At 35.8% G+C, this 13,008-nt stretch overlaps 2 protein-coding genes across 5 annotated transcripts in view; one reads left to right on the top strand and one right to left on the bottom strand.

Annotated features, from left to right (window-relative positions):
• Positions 1–10,015, top strand: part of LOC129576933 (cyclic AMP response element-binding protein A) — a 43,454-nt gene extending 33,439 nt beyond the window's left edge. For all 4 annotated transcript variants that reach the window (XM_055463090.1, XM_055463089.1, XM_055463087.1 and 1 more), the window contains 6 exons: positions 4,322–4,538; positions 4,737–5,323; positions 5,403–5,532; positions 5,612–5,871; positions 5,959–6,102; positions 6,224–10,015. In XM_055463090.1, the coding sequence (XP_055319065.1) occupies positions 4,322–4,538; positions 4,737–5,323; positions 5,403–5,532; positions 5,612–5,871; positions 5,959–6,102; positions 6,224–6,424 (1,539 nt within the window). In that variant the 3' untranslated portion in view covers positions 6,425–10,015. The remainder of the gene's footprint in view (positions 1–4,321; positions 4,539–4,736; positions 5,324–5,402; positions 5,533–5,611; positions 5,872–5,958; positions 6,103–6,223) is intronic.
• Positions 10,016–10,398: 383 nt separating this feature from the next.
• LOC129576531 (homeobox protein MSH-D) lies at positions 10,399–11,461 on the bottom strand. Its single transcript, XM_055461752.1, has 2 exons — positions 11,176–11,461; positions 10,399–10,670 (listed from the first exon to the last, which is right to left on the bottom strand). Exons 1-2 carry the CDS (start codon positions 11,459–11,461, stop codon positions 10,399–10,401), a joined length of 558 nt encoding a protein of 185 aa, XP_055317727.1.
• Between the last annotated feature and the right edge of the window lie 1,547 nt (positions 11,462–13,008).

Here is a 13,008-nt window from a genome sequence, read left to right as displayed (position 1 = left end):
AGAGAGAGAGAGAGAGAGAGAGAGAGAGAGAGAGAGAGAGAGAGAGAAAAAGCCCAACAAAATTATTCTGCATATGCATTCGCGCCTTTTCGCAACCTTTTTACTTCGGTGCGTGTTGGTCTTTGTTGTTGTTGTTGTTATGAATTGTTATAAACGAAATATATGTATATGTTTTTAACTCTCATTTGAGTACATATTTAAATTAATTTGTGTGTTATCGGCTTTTTTTGGCAGCATAATTTGAGGTGAGCGCTTTTGCATTCACCGCACATTTTTCGTGTGTGCTTTTGTGTTGCTGGCATAAACACCAACAAAATCAGCAGTAGAAAAAAAAACCGTGCCATTCTAACACCTTATCGATGTGACTGTCAATCTTATGGGTTTTTTCTTTCTTTCTTTCGTTTTTGTTCCTTTGCAATTCGATGGGTGTTGAATTTCAAATAAATTCTGTCATATACCTTGGACTGAAAGCATTTTGTAGAATTAGGTTTTTTTTATTCTGCGAGCTGTAAACATTCTTTTCATTTATTGTATTTTTTTTTTTTGAAACCGAACCGCACTACTAGCGCAAAAACAAAATTATTATTATGAGGAGAGAGACGAGAAAACCGAGGGAAAAAAGTAGAAAAACTTGCACACCTCATTGTGATAATTCGTACGTAATTGCATTTTGTTTTTTTTACCTCACTTCACCTTCGGCGATGATATTTCGAATTTTCGTGCGCTGAACATTTTTTCGATTCAGTTGGGGAATTGTTCCCTCTTCTGTTTTATAACTCGGTTTCTTTTCCATAATCTGAATTTAATTTCAGCACGTTCATTTATTTGATGTGCGCTGTATGTGTCTGTGTGTGTGCTGCTGCTGCTGTTTTTTCATCATCATCATCTCGATTCTCTCGCTGTGTAAGCCGTCAATTTATTCAGTTGGTCGACAGGAGAGCACAAAATCCATCTATGGACGTGAAGAAGAAAAAAACGCTGACAAAAAGTGAAATATCTAAATGAGAATGCGTTTGGATGGTTGGCTGTTCACATTTTTTTGGCAGCTTTTTTTCATTTTCTGCCATTTTATTTATATTTTTATCTGTTATGCTTTCGGTTGTGTTCCCTATACATATGAATATATCAACTTTCTCGCCAGCCGATCGGAATCACAAGGAAAGCATGGAACCATTTGTGTGTGTATTTCACGAAGGCGAAAAATAAGTGAGAGGTGATCTGAATCTGGTTGCATTGCGCATACTTCTTGAATCGTTTTTGGTTTTTCTACACGAATCAACACGTCGCTGGAGAGAGCGAGAGCAAGAGATCGTTGTTTCAAGCGATATTAGTTCTCGGAGTTGAAAAAGACAGTTAATTTTCTTTTGCAATAAGACTCCATTCTCTCCCTGGCAAAGTCAAATAGGGTCAGACCGACACGAGTAAAATGCTCGGTTGTGCAAATTATGCGATCATTCATTTGTGTACTTACATTATTTATCTGCCCATTGGACTTTTCCCATAAGAACATTCACGATAAATTATTTTTTTTTGTTTCGGTTTTTAAAATCGTTTAGCTCGAAAAGAAGCACCGACCACGAAAAAGAAAGAAAACCAAGTGCCTACTTATTTTTGACTGAGAAAACTGAATTAGCCGCTAAAGAGTTGCTCTAATATTTCTCATAATTGTTTTTTTTTCTCTACTTTTCCGAAGGAAGCATTTCTGCCGGATTACTTCGGGGCGCAAACCAAGCGAACCGAAGAAAAAAACATCTATTTGACGTTTTAAGATCAAGCAAATCGAGGTGTTGACGTCAGAATTTATTCATTTTATCCTCATTTACCAATGAAAGACATCTCTTTTCAACCAAGATCTTGAGCATTTCATTCAAAACCAACGGCAAACGAAGCAACGAAAAAAAAATGAGTCGTGAATACTTTCTTTGCTATCGTCAAGATTGAAGATAGCTAAGAAGCGAAAAAAAGAGCCGAAATAAACTGTTTAAGACGAATAACTCTTTTCCCATTCACTTTGAGCGACTTGATTCTTTTGCACGATCAGCCGTGCAAACACTGCACGCTCTGCGCCATGATCAAGTCGCGGTTTTTTTCCTCACTTTTTTGCACAGAAAAAAACAACACTTTTAGAAAAGAAGGTGAATGAAACTTCATAGGTTGTGCGCAGAAAGAAAGAAGAAAAAAAGCGCACACACTCGGTCGAAAATGAATCAACGCCAAAGAAATTTAATTGAATAACAACAACAGCGAAAAATTGTCAAACCATATTAATTTGAAGGTGTGCGAGCGGTAAAACGCGTGTGCGTCTTGTTTGTGTATGTATGTGACAGTTGGCGGCGGCACATCACCTATACATTGAACATTGATCCGAGATTGATCTGAATGCTGGTAATCGCGCTGAATTAATCACTGTGCTCGCTCGAGAAATTCATTCGAAACAAATGAAAAACACAAGTGGAAGACTGAGCGAGAGAGAGTGGGAGAAAGAGAGAGAGAGAGAGAGAGAGAGAGAGAGAGAGACATGCCGCGATCGGTGCGTGTTTGTGTGTGACAAAAAGATTAAGTCAATGCTTGAATCCAAAAGACTTTGCAAATTGCTCAAACTTACACACAATATCTCGATTGTTATGCAGCATTGACAGTGGTAGCGCTCGGCAAAAGCGAACATATAACCAGTTATAGAGTCCATCCACTTACGTGCTCATGTTTACGCATAGCAAGTGGAATGAGGGAAAAGGAATTGCCACACCTTTTCAAATCCGTTCACACTCACCTCACTCGCGCTCGCGATCATGAGATTGGAGTGTCAGTCAGAACATCGGCAGCCGAGTGGCAAGCATAGATATTCAGATTTGTTCAAGAGACACAATCAAACACACACACACTACGTTCCTAATGCTTTTTACAAACTGAACATACTAACGAAAGAAAAAAAATAACGACTGAAGCCAAAACGAACCAAACCCTAGGCGAATTCTCTTTGGTAAATTTCAGAAATGAAGCGAAAAAAGCGCACACATTCGGAATTGTTCAGGCATTCCAACTATTCAAATGAAACATGAAAATAACCGAATGGCAAAGCAAACGCAACGTAACCAACAGACCGAATGGATAAATCGAAGCCAAAGAGATTGATTAAAAATTGTATCGAACAAGAAATCATTATAATTAATAGCATATTCTGCGCCGCTGCTGCAGCTGCTGCTGCTACCTTTTTTCCCTCTTATTTTGCTTAATTTTTACATAATGCACAAGAATTCACGCAAGAATAATTATCTATGCAATAGAAAAATCTTTCAAAGTGGTTTCCTATTATATTCTATGCATGCTATGATTCGTCCATATGGTTTTTTTTTCTCGCGCCCTTCTTCTCTAGATTAAAGATTGCTCGACCATTGCCGCATTTTGTGCACGCACAATTTCAGATATAGATAGATCGCGTGGTTGCAATCAAAGAATGGTGCTGACCAACAATCACGTGCTTCATTTTTATTATCGATTGGACAGAGAGAGAGAGAGAGAGAGAAACACAACAACCGAACAGAGAGAAGTCTTTTTTTTTCATCTCAAATCAAAGGAATCAATGTATTTCACCCATTTTACACAGTGAGCACGTTGCGACGGTGCGTGGATAATGGACAGAGCGGTTATTCTTTTTCATTTATTTTTCCCTCGATAATATTTTACGCATAAATAGAAATCAGCAAACGCAAACAAACACCCATTAATTCGTGTTTACTCGCCAAACTGAAAATAATTAAGCATAAATCATATTATTTCCAAATGCATAAATGCTCGTCCAATAGATCGCATGCTACACCACAATTTTAATAATAATGAATATTTCCTTCTAGTCAGTGCAGAACACTTGCCGTAAGTTATTTTTCTGCATCTTCTTCTTCTTTGTTTTTGAAACGATAAACAATTTCCCGTTCGTTCGTTCGTTCATTCTCATTTCTTCTTTGCCGTTGTTGATTTTATTCGCCTGACGAAAGACGGTACAAAATAAATATATGAACGACAGTGGCCATAGGATAAAATAAGGTGATCACTTTGATGTAGACACAACTGTCGTATGTGTGTGTCTGTGTGTGTGTGTGTGGATCATTCGATTTAATTGCGTTAACCAATTGTTTACATTCGCGAATGGATTGCGGTTTGTCGCACTGATTTAACTCCGCGACTGTCGAGAACAGACAATGTTGTAATCCAAAACCATTTCACAACTCTGCTTTCAGCTTTATATGATTTTATTATAAAAATGAATCATATTTTCATGGTATATGTACTTATTCCATTTTCTCCTTACTCTTTCCACGATTAGGCAATGGAAGAGGCTCTGAAGCTATCCACCGATTCCGATATGATTGAATGGTCATTTTTGGACCGTGATCCAAAATCCGCCGTCATCTACCAGGATAAATTGATGACTGACGCACTGTACGGTGGTCAGCCCATTAAAACGGAGCATTCGTACAGCCTCAATTCGGACGGTGATTCAATTCCAGACTCACCGCGTAGTCTTCAAAATAAGATCGATGGTAAGTGATATCAATTCAAAGTGGGAAACCAATTTTTTTTCCAGCAAATGATTTTGAAGCCAAATAAAAGAATTTTTCGAGCCAAAAACATCCAAAGTCTCGAGAAATCCTTTCAAATCTGAAGAACGAGACAAAATTTCAAAAGAATGAAAAAGAAAAAATTAAATTTATTCCAAAAATTTGGTTTTGTTCAATTAGAAATGGATGAGGATTATGAAATGATAAACACAAATGTGCTTTCGACGAAATTGTCAGCAACGAAACAAATCAACAACAACGATACCAACCTCCTCAACCATAATACGTTGAATACATCGCTAAAGTGTATTAAAAATTCAATGCTTCTGCCGGCCAACAGTCAATCGACCAACAACAATAATTTCATTGTGACAACCAGTGCCAGCACAATGGCCGATTTCAACAGCATCAACACCATTAACAGCCTGAACACAAATGATTTGCTTCAAACCAGATTGGCATTTACCTCACCGAAACTCGAGAACAATCGCACCGCAATCGAAAACACTATTGCCGTTGAATGCTATGAAACGGACACAGTGGATGGTTCAATCAAAGAGGAACCATTATCGCCGGATTCAAGTTGCCCGCCATCACCGATCGCATCCACCTCATCAACCGGAAGCATTCTCGATGGTTCCAGTCATATTATTGTTACGCAACCAACGCAGCAAACCAATGCCCAATCACAGTTTGGCACGATCAATGTGAATTTGGCCAATGTTGCCACATACACAAACACAGATCTTGTATTCGAACATAATACGGTAAGTTGTGACGCTGCACGGAGAAATGGAGTTAATGACGGAAAATGTCTGACACTTTTTTTTTTGTTCTCATTCATAGAATGGTTCGTTGCAATTATCACCAGTCTCACACAGTTTACTGAAAAACCAGCAAATCATCTTGAATGGCACCCAGCAAAGAATCGTTGTTCCAAAACTAAATATCCGAATGGATGGCCAACAAACACAAGGTACAGTACAAATTGGCATATTCACTTTCTGAGTATTGATTCGAAAAATTAATTAAATTTCGTTTTATTTTTACGGTAGGATTTGGTTTACCTCCAACACCACCATCGTCATTATCAAGCGATGATTCCGAAGATAATCAAAGTGCTGAAATACACACAATCCCCTCGTCACCAGCCTCAAGTCTATCCTCATTCTCACCAAACAGCTCACAGGCCCAACAGCAAACCGTGAAAAACGGCAATCAATCGGCTAACGGTGGATCACCGAATAGCTCACGTGGCTACACTACCTCCAGCTCACGTCAACCAATTCACACACCGCTAATCAGCAACCAACCGGTAAGCCAACGACCTCTCCGTTTTTTCACTTCTGAGCACGTTCTCTTATTTACACGAACAATTTTTGCTTGATTTTTAACTCTATAGAAAGGGTCGACGGGCCAACTCGAACTAACCGAAGAAGAGAAACGAACCCTAATTGCTGAGGGTTATCCCATTCCAACCAGACTTCCCTTGACAAAGTCGGAAGAAAAATCACTCAAGAAAATCCGAAGGAAAATCAAGAACAAGGTTTGTGTTCGCAATCAAATGTTCAGTGCCCTCAGTGCCCAATTGAGGCAGTTTAGTGTGACTTTTTCCATCAATCTCCTTCAGATGAAAAATAATCAATTTTCGCTTTTCACACACATAGATTTCAGCACAGGAAAGCCGACGAAAGAAGAAGGAGTACATGGACAAGCTGGAGCGTCAAGTTGAGCTGCTTGTGTCCGAAAAGACCAGCCATTTGAAGCGCATCGAAATGCTCGAAGAAATGAATGCAAATCTCACGAATCAATTGGCCAAATATCAAGCGATGATCAATCGTCCAGCAGCAAATGCAAAGCGAACATAAACAGATAAAATTCACAACCTGCATACGCCAATACGCCCGCCAAACCAACTTGATTCAGGTCAACATAACAACAACAACAACAACGAAAAAAAATATAGTGTCTAGCGATTGGATATTAGCAAATTCTTAGTAGTGCTAGGCAAGTTAATTACAAAACTTAAGCTCACTCATTCAAGAAAAGAAATGAAAAAAAAAACAATAAGTATGCGCTGGTGAATGTTATGATTCACATAACATCAACTTACAAAGAAAAAAGCGTCCATCATCAAAAATAAGATCGTCTTCTAATTTTTAAAAATGTGTTTTTAACATTAATGTTATTGCGTTAATTGTAAGTGTATGAAAAGCCTATTTTTTATTGCAATTTAGTAGTATATTTTGAGTCATTTTTCAAACTATATATTTGATGGTATACATATATAGAATTGTTGATCATAGACACATTTTTATTCCAAGAAAATGACAAAATAGAGAAAAAAAGAGAGAAAAAAACGAAACAAAAATTCAATTTCTATTTACAAAATGACAACGTATGTATTTTTTGTTCGCTGAAAGTTACCGAATATTCGATTACGAATGAATAAAAAAAAATTGTTGGAAATATTCGAGGAAGAAATGTTTTGAATGGAATACAATTTGCAATGATCAATGACATGATAAAATTAGAACGATAATCAAACAAAATTACCTTATTGAAAAATGTTTTCTATCCAAAGCAGGGGACGAGAAATTCTGTTCACTTTTTAGTGTCTGTTACTTTCCCTATTTTCTTTAGTGTCTGTAGTTTTCTTGACAAAGTTATTCCGTTTTCCGTACGATTTAATATTTGATTTGATGAGCTTCATTCCGATAGAGAAAAAAAAATGTGCAAGAGAAGCGCTTTTGGCGAGAGACAGGTGCCTGTCATCGAGATGGAAAACGTACGTTTTGTGCAATACACATTCCATTTAAATTATACAAAAAACACGCGGACGCATCTCTTCGATCATTTGGATAGTAAATATTGTATTAAATTTGTGCAAAAAAGGGGAAAAAAGAAAAAAAGGAGAGAGAGAGAGAGAGAGAGAGAGAGAGAGAGAGAGAGAGAGAGAGAAAGAGAATAGAAACAAAACAATAATTGTTTATTGTTAACCGAATCGATGAACGTCTCAATCGTTCGGATTCGAAACCATTTATTTACGTAATGCAATCGTCAACAGATAAATCTATATATTTTAAATTATTAAAAACATTACAATCGTAAGCGCTGGAGAAAACAATTCGAAATGAATTATCTTGTAGCATTTAATGACCAAAATGGTGCATAGTTTGTCAAGTCTTCTAAAGTCGATTTAAATATCTAGTTATCGTTTTGTTATTATATTCTAATATGCATCTTATTCCATTTATAATTCTTTGTTCGCTAAGATATTATGAAACGAAACAAAAGTATTTAACTAAAGACAAACACTTGGATGAAAATGCAAAGTGTAAAATTGCAACTGAATGAAAAGTCCAATTGTTTTTCCAGTCAATCAATTTTGTACTGTCGATCGATTCTCTTTGTTAATTCTCCAAGTGAATTGTAATCTCGATCGATCCATTTCATGGGGAAAGAAACTAAAAAGTAATATCTTGACATTGTATGATTGAAAATCATCGATTTACGAATGTTATCCCATTACGTACTGACTGTTCAATTTGATGACACAACCAGCGACACATGGTGTTGTGTGCATTGTACTATTTCAACACTTGAGGCTTAACACATGAATTTGCCAAATAGCTGTAAATGTATTTTGTTGCTTACTGAACACATGAAGAGTATATTGATTTAGTCACATATTAGATCATAATGAATAGCGTTAATTGTTCAATTTAAATTGAAAGCATAAAAAAAAACACAGAAAAGAAATCAACGCAACTGTAGAGTGTAAGATGATCTATTGTATTTAGTAATAGCGTCGGTAACTTTTATTCATTCAGTTGATGCTCACGACATTTGGCCCAATCGAAAATGACGATGGACGACCAATGATATACAGACTGGCGATTTTTATACACATTTCACACAAAATTACTCTCAGTTTTGTGCTTGAAACGGTTTTACACCGCTTTTGGCCACAATCAGGATTTGAGTAAAATGGGTGCCATCCAGAATTTTGTCTCAATCGTTTTCAAGAAAGAAAAAAGTTGGAAACGAAAAAGTGAAATCAATCAGTGAGATATCTCAATGGATTAAGTGACATGATTGCCAACGATCAATGCATGTGGCTTGAGTCTGTAATACGTCTGAAGAGAGAGATATATAAATTGAATGAGCAGGCGTGATAATGTGCAAATCTAACAAGACTAAGTATTAAAAGTTCAATGTTCAATTGAAAATGTGGTAAAAACGGTTTTTTTTTCTGCGTAACATGCATTTTTGTTAGCTCATAAACTGAAATATGCGCATTTTTTTTTGTCTTTCGGTTTGATGTGCGCCTTAAGCGAAACATTAAATTTTTGAACAGGTTCACCAGCAGTGCTGATATTATGTATGTGCAAAACAACAACCGAATATATTCAATTTTAAAAACAATTTCATACAAAATGTGTGTGCCTTTATACCGTCATTTTTGTGACAGAAATACGAAAAAAAAAACGAAGAACCAAAACAAGGCTTAAAAACAAATGTAGAAACAGAAAAAAACACAACAAGACAAATTTTTGGAACGAGTGACTTCCACTGAAATGTTCAACCTCTTATTTGTACACGTGAATAAATCAACTGAATTTCTTCAAATGTTAGATCTAGGCAATTTAAGACAGAAATTAGTATAAACATATATTTTTTTAACAAATAAAGAGAAAGAGAAAAAAAAAACAATTTAAACAAGCAAAACATTAAAGGCCACTCGATTGGATGAATCACAATTTTTCGTCCAATTGAAATGGCTTTTTTGGCTAAGCATTTACAATTTAACCGTAAGAGCGTAAGGTTTAACTGTTAAGATATATATTATTACTTCAAAAGTGAATGAAATAAAAACGGGATTCAAATTAAGTCATCTCAATAGATCATGAAAGCGCAAAAAAAAACAATAAATATTCTTATATTTGAATGATGTGAACAAATCAATCGGGATTTATAAAATGAACTGACAATCTTACAAAGGAGAAGAAGAGAAAAAACACAATGTCTCATTGATTTGCATTTATCCGAAATTGTGTCGACAATCAGCATGATCATGGTATATCTCGGTGACTGAACATTTTGAATTGTTTCACATTGAATCTGGTCACTGGATATATAGTAGCTGCTTAGGTGCAAAATGTTAGATAAGATATGAACGCTTGCTCACTATTTACCACTGTTGAATCATGTTTCATTCCCAAACAATCGAAAATTGAAAAATTGCAAAAATGAAATCAAACTATTGAAGATAAGAAAAAGAGAAAAAGAAAAAGAAAAACAACATAAGACAACATACAAAAAAAATCGTAATCAAAAATTGAAAGAAAAAAAAAAACAAAATAGAAAAATGCAACATTATCCGAACTGGAACGATGTTTCGGAAATTAATAACAGCATATTTATAAAATAATCAAATAAAAATGTATACATTTCAATTCGATGGGTGTTTTAATCGAGACTTCTATGTCTGAATGGCTGTTGATTAAAAAGAGATAGCTTGATTGCTGCAACTAGGTTGCTTTGATATTTTGAAGGTAAGTCTTTTTTGCATCTAGAAAAAAAAACGCGATTTCCTGAGCTCGAAAAAAGTCGAACATAATCTCACATCATCTAATGCAACAACAAAAAACACTTTTAAATTGTTCAAGTCATATATTTGCTTCTCTTCGATTTTTTATCGTAAAATGCCTTAGTTTCAGCATAATTTATAAAACATAACTTATTCCTATGGATATATCCTGAGTCATTCAATGAAAAGGTAAGTAAAAAAAATCTCTCTATATACACAACAGTTTTGGCTTATACCAAGGGTCATCCTTCAGTGCAAAGGACTGTGATTGGGCGAAATCGATGGTGGCGTTGTATTTAATTCTCGTTTTTCCCGCCTTTCTCGAGCTCGGCGATTTTGAAACCAAATTTTCACGCGCACACACGTTAAATCAAGACGAATCGCCAATTTGTTTGCATCTTCTGAACTTAGGTAATTGGCACGTTTATAGGCAGTTTCCAGTTCATTCAGTTGAAATGGAGTGAATGGAATCCGTGGTAATCGTCCAGGTGTACGTTTGATTGGTCCATTTCGAACTGGTCCTATGATTTTTTAAAAAAAAGGAAGAAAATGATTTGTAATGAAGGTAAAACATTGAATTTGAAATTTGACAAAGAACGCAATGGACAATTTGGGCAAAATCGACTTTTGCGCAAAAATCAGAATTTCAAACGAAACTGAAAATAATCAGCACGAAAATCTTAGTTCTCTTTTGGAGGCTAGGCCATTCTAATGTCACATTTTAATTTATTTTATTTGTTTTCAAGCACGCTTTACATCATTGTCTCATTTGTTTAATCTTAGAATGAATTACGGGCAATATTTCTTAGATTTCCCAATTTAGATTAAAAAAAATTAGATTGTAAGAATTAAAATTTGTTGATTTTGCGCACACGTGTGTGTACCAAATGCAAAGTTCATTCAAACTGGAAGAAAACGCAAAAATCTGCTATCATTTTAAGAATAGAAAGTTTGCGCATGGAATTATGCAATGAAAAAATTCCTCTTTTATCTGTATCATTCACGAAAAAGATGTGATTTACTTACGTGGTAAGCGAGGAGGTTTATACCGTGTATATTGAAGCCAATTCAATATTGGAGGATACTGATGAACATCACTTTCGATTATAAAGTGATCACTTTGTTGATTGTTTAAATTGTGCAATTCGTTGGCCGTTTGTTGTTTACCACAATCGGACATATATTTATCACGGGTGCTTCCGGCGCTGTTCAAGATGTGATCAATGGAAAAATTGCTCGGTTTATTCACAAACTGCGGCCTAATCACTGGTTTTTGATTGCCAGGCGCCGATGGAATATTATCGATATCCATTTTTTGTGGTGAACTCAATTTAAAGATATTCGAATGCAGCATCATATCAAACTGATTTGTACGAGTCCACGTGACTTAGGCACTGTTCTTCTAACTTGTCCCTTCTATTATCTTATTGTATCTTCTATCTATTTCGTATTTTTCAGTTCTCATAGAATTTTTTTCGATCTTTTTTCGATATTTCTCGTTCTTTTTCGTTTGATGTTCAAAATTCTTACAATTCCTCGACAAATTCCCAAACAATTTGCACCCAATGTATGTTTTCCCTTAAGAAAATCGATCGCAACTGAACTGATTCGTTTAGTTGTTATGGCTATTTAATGCATCCCAAAACACCAGTTCAGGTACTGTACAAATTGTCCATCCCCACTCCAGAAAAAATTGCAAACATCGGAAAAACTAGAGCAAATCACCACCGAAGGATCGAATCAAAATCAGATCCTTTCGGACCAAATAGTAAAAATGGGCGGTGTTTCGGCAACAATCACGATAGTTTGAACATACACGATAAATTTTGATCGTGATAAGTGTCTGCCGAAAGAAAAAAAAACTATTATTTGCTATTTGTCTGTGCCTGTCCTTTGTGGTGAAACCTGATTTAGTTGTTGCTGTAGCAAACAAATAAACAAAACACAACAGCAGTAGCAGCACGATCCCTTCGACACAAGTAAAATACACATCAACACCAGTACTTGACGCTCACTCGTTCGTCCATCATTTACCCGATTTGTTTGAGTCTTGTTTATGTTGCAGGAGCCTCTCAAAGCCAACATCGAACAATGAACGAGAACAAAAGCTGCGGTAAAATAAGTACGGCAATTTGTTTTCATCTGATCATCTCCTTCTTATACTCATCGACTGTGTCGGCACTGCTCTAATATTTCACGTCACTAGTGTATGTTTCACATTATTAGTGTCGGTTGTTGTTGTTGTTGTTGTTGTGTGTTTTGAAAATCCGTTTTGCATAGAAAAAGTAATAGGAAGAGCAACACAGTAGCTGATTTTCAATTGTTGCTAAATGGGAAAATGAACAACATAAACTTTCCTACCCTCCCCACAACGAATCATGATGATGAGAGCGATACACGCGGTGAGCAACAAAGAAAAAGTATCAATTACAATTTTAATTTGTTATTGATATCCGTAATTGAAGTCGAATTTCAATTAAATCGACTACAACATTATACCCATAGTTGCCATATGTACAAATCATTTTACTTGATACGGTTTTTGGTGGGATGCATGTTAAAATATGCACCCGAACACCATTTTTTTTCGTTGCACCAAAAACCAATGTGCTCATTATCAATGCATTAATGCTGTGTGCATTTGTTTTAAAGACGAAAAAAAAGAATAAGAAGAAGAAGAAGGAAAATGCAGCCGTAATATTTTGAGATGGGTCGCTAGAATTCACATATACAACCGTTTCACTCGAAAAGTAGAGTAGAATCCGCATTGAAGAATTTACATTTTTGTTTGTTTCTTTCTTTCTTCATCATCGTCGTTGTCGTTGTCGTTGTCGTTGTCGTTGTCGTTGTCGTTGTCGT

This window comes from Sitodiplosis mosellana, unplaced genomic scaffold (genome assembly GCF_009176505.1).
Source record: "Sitodiplosis mosellana isolate CC-2019 unplaced genomic scaffold, AAFC_SMos_1.0 Smas_scaffold_6191, whole genome shotgun sequence".
In the NCBI taxonomy this organism is placed as follows: Eukaryota; Metazoa; Arthropoda; class Insecta; order Diptera; family Cecidomyiidae; genus Sitodiplosis; species Sitodiplosis mosellana.
The sequence above is the reverse complement of the archived record's forward strand: the minus strand, read 5'-3'. Positions and strand labels throughout refer to the sequence as shown.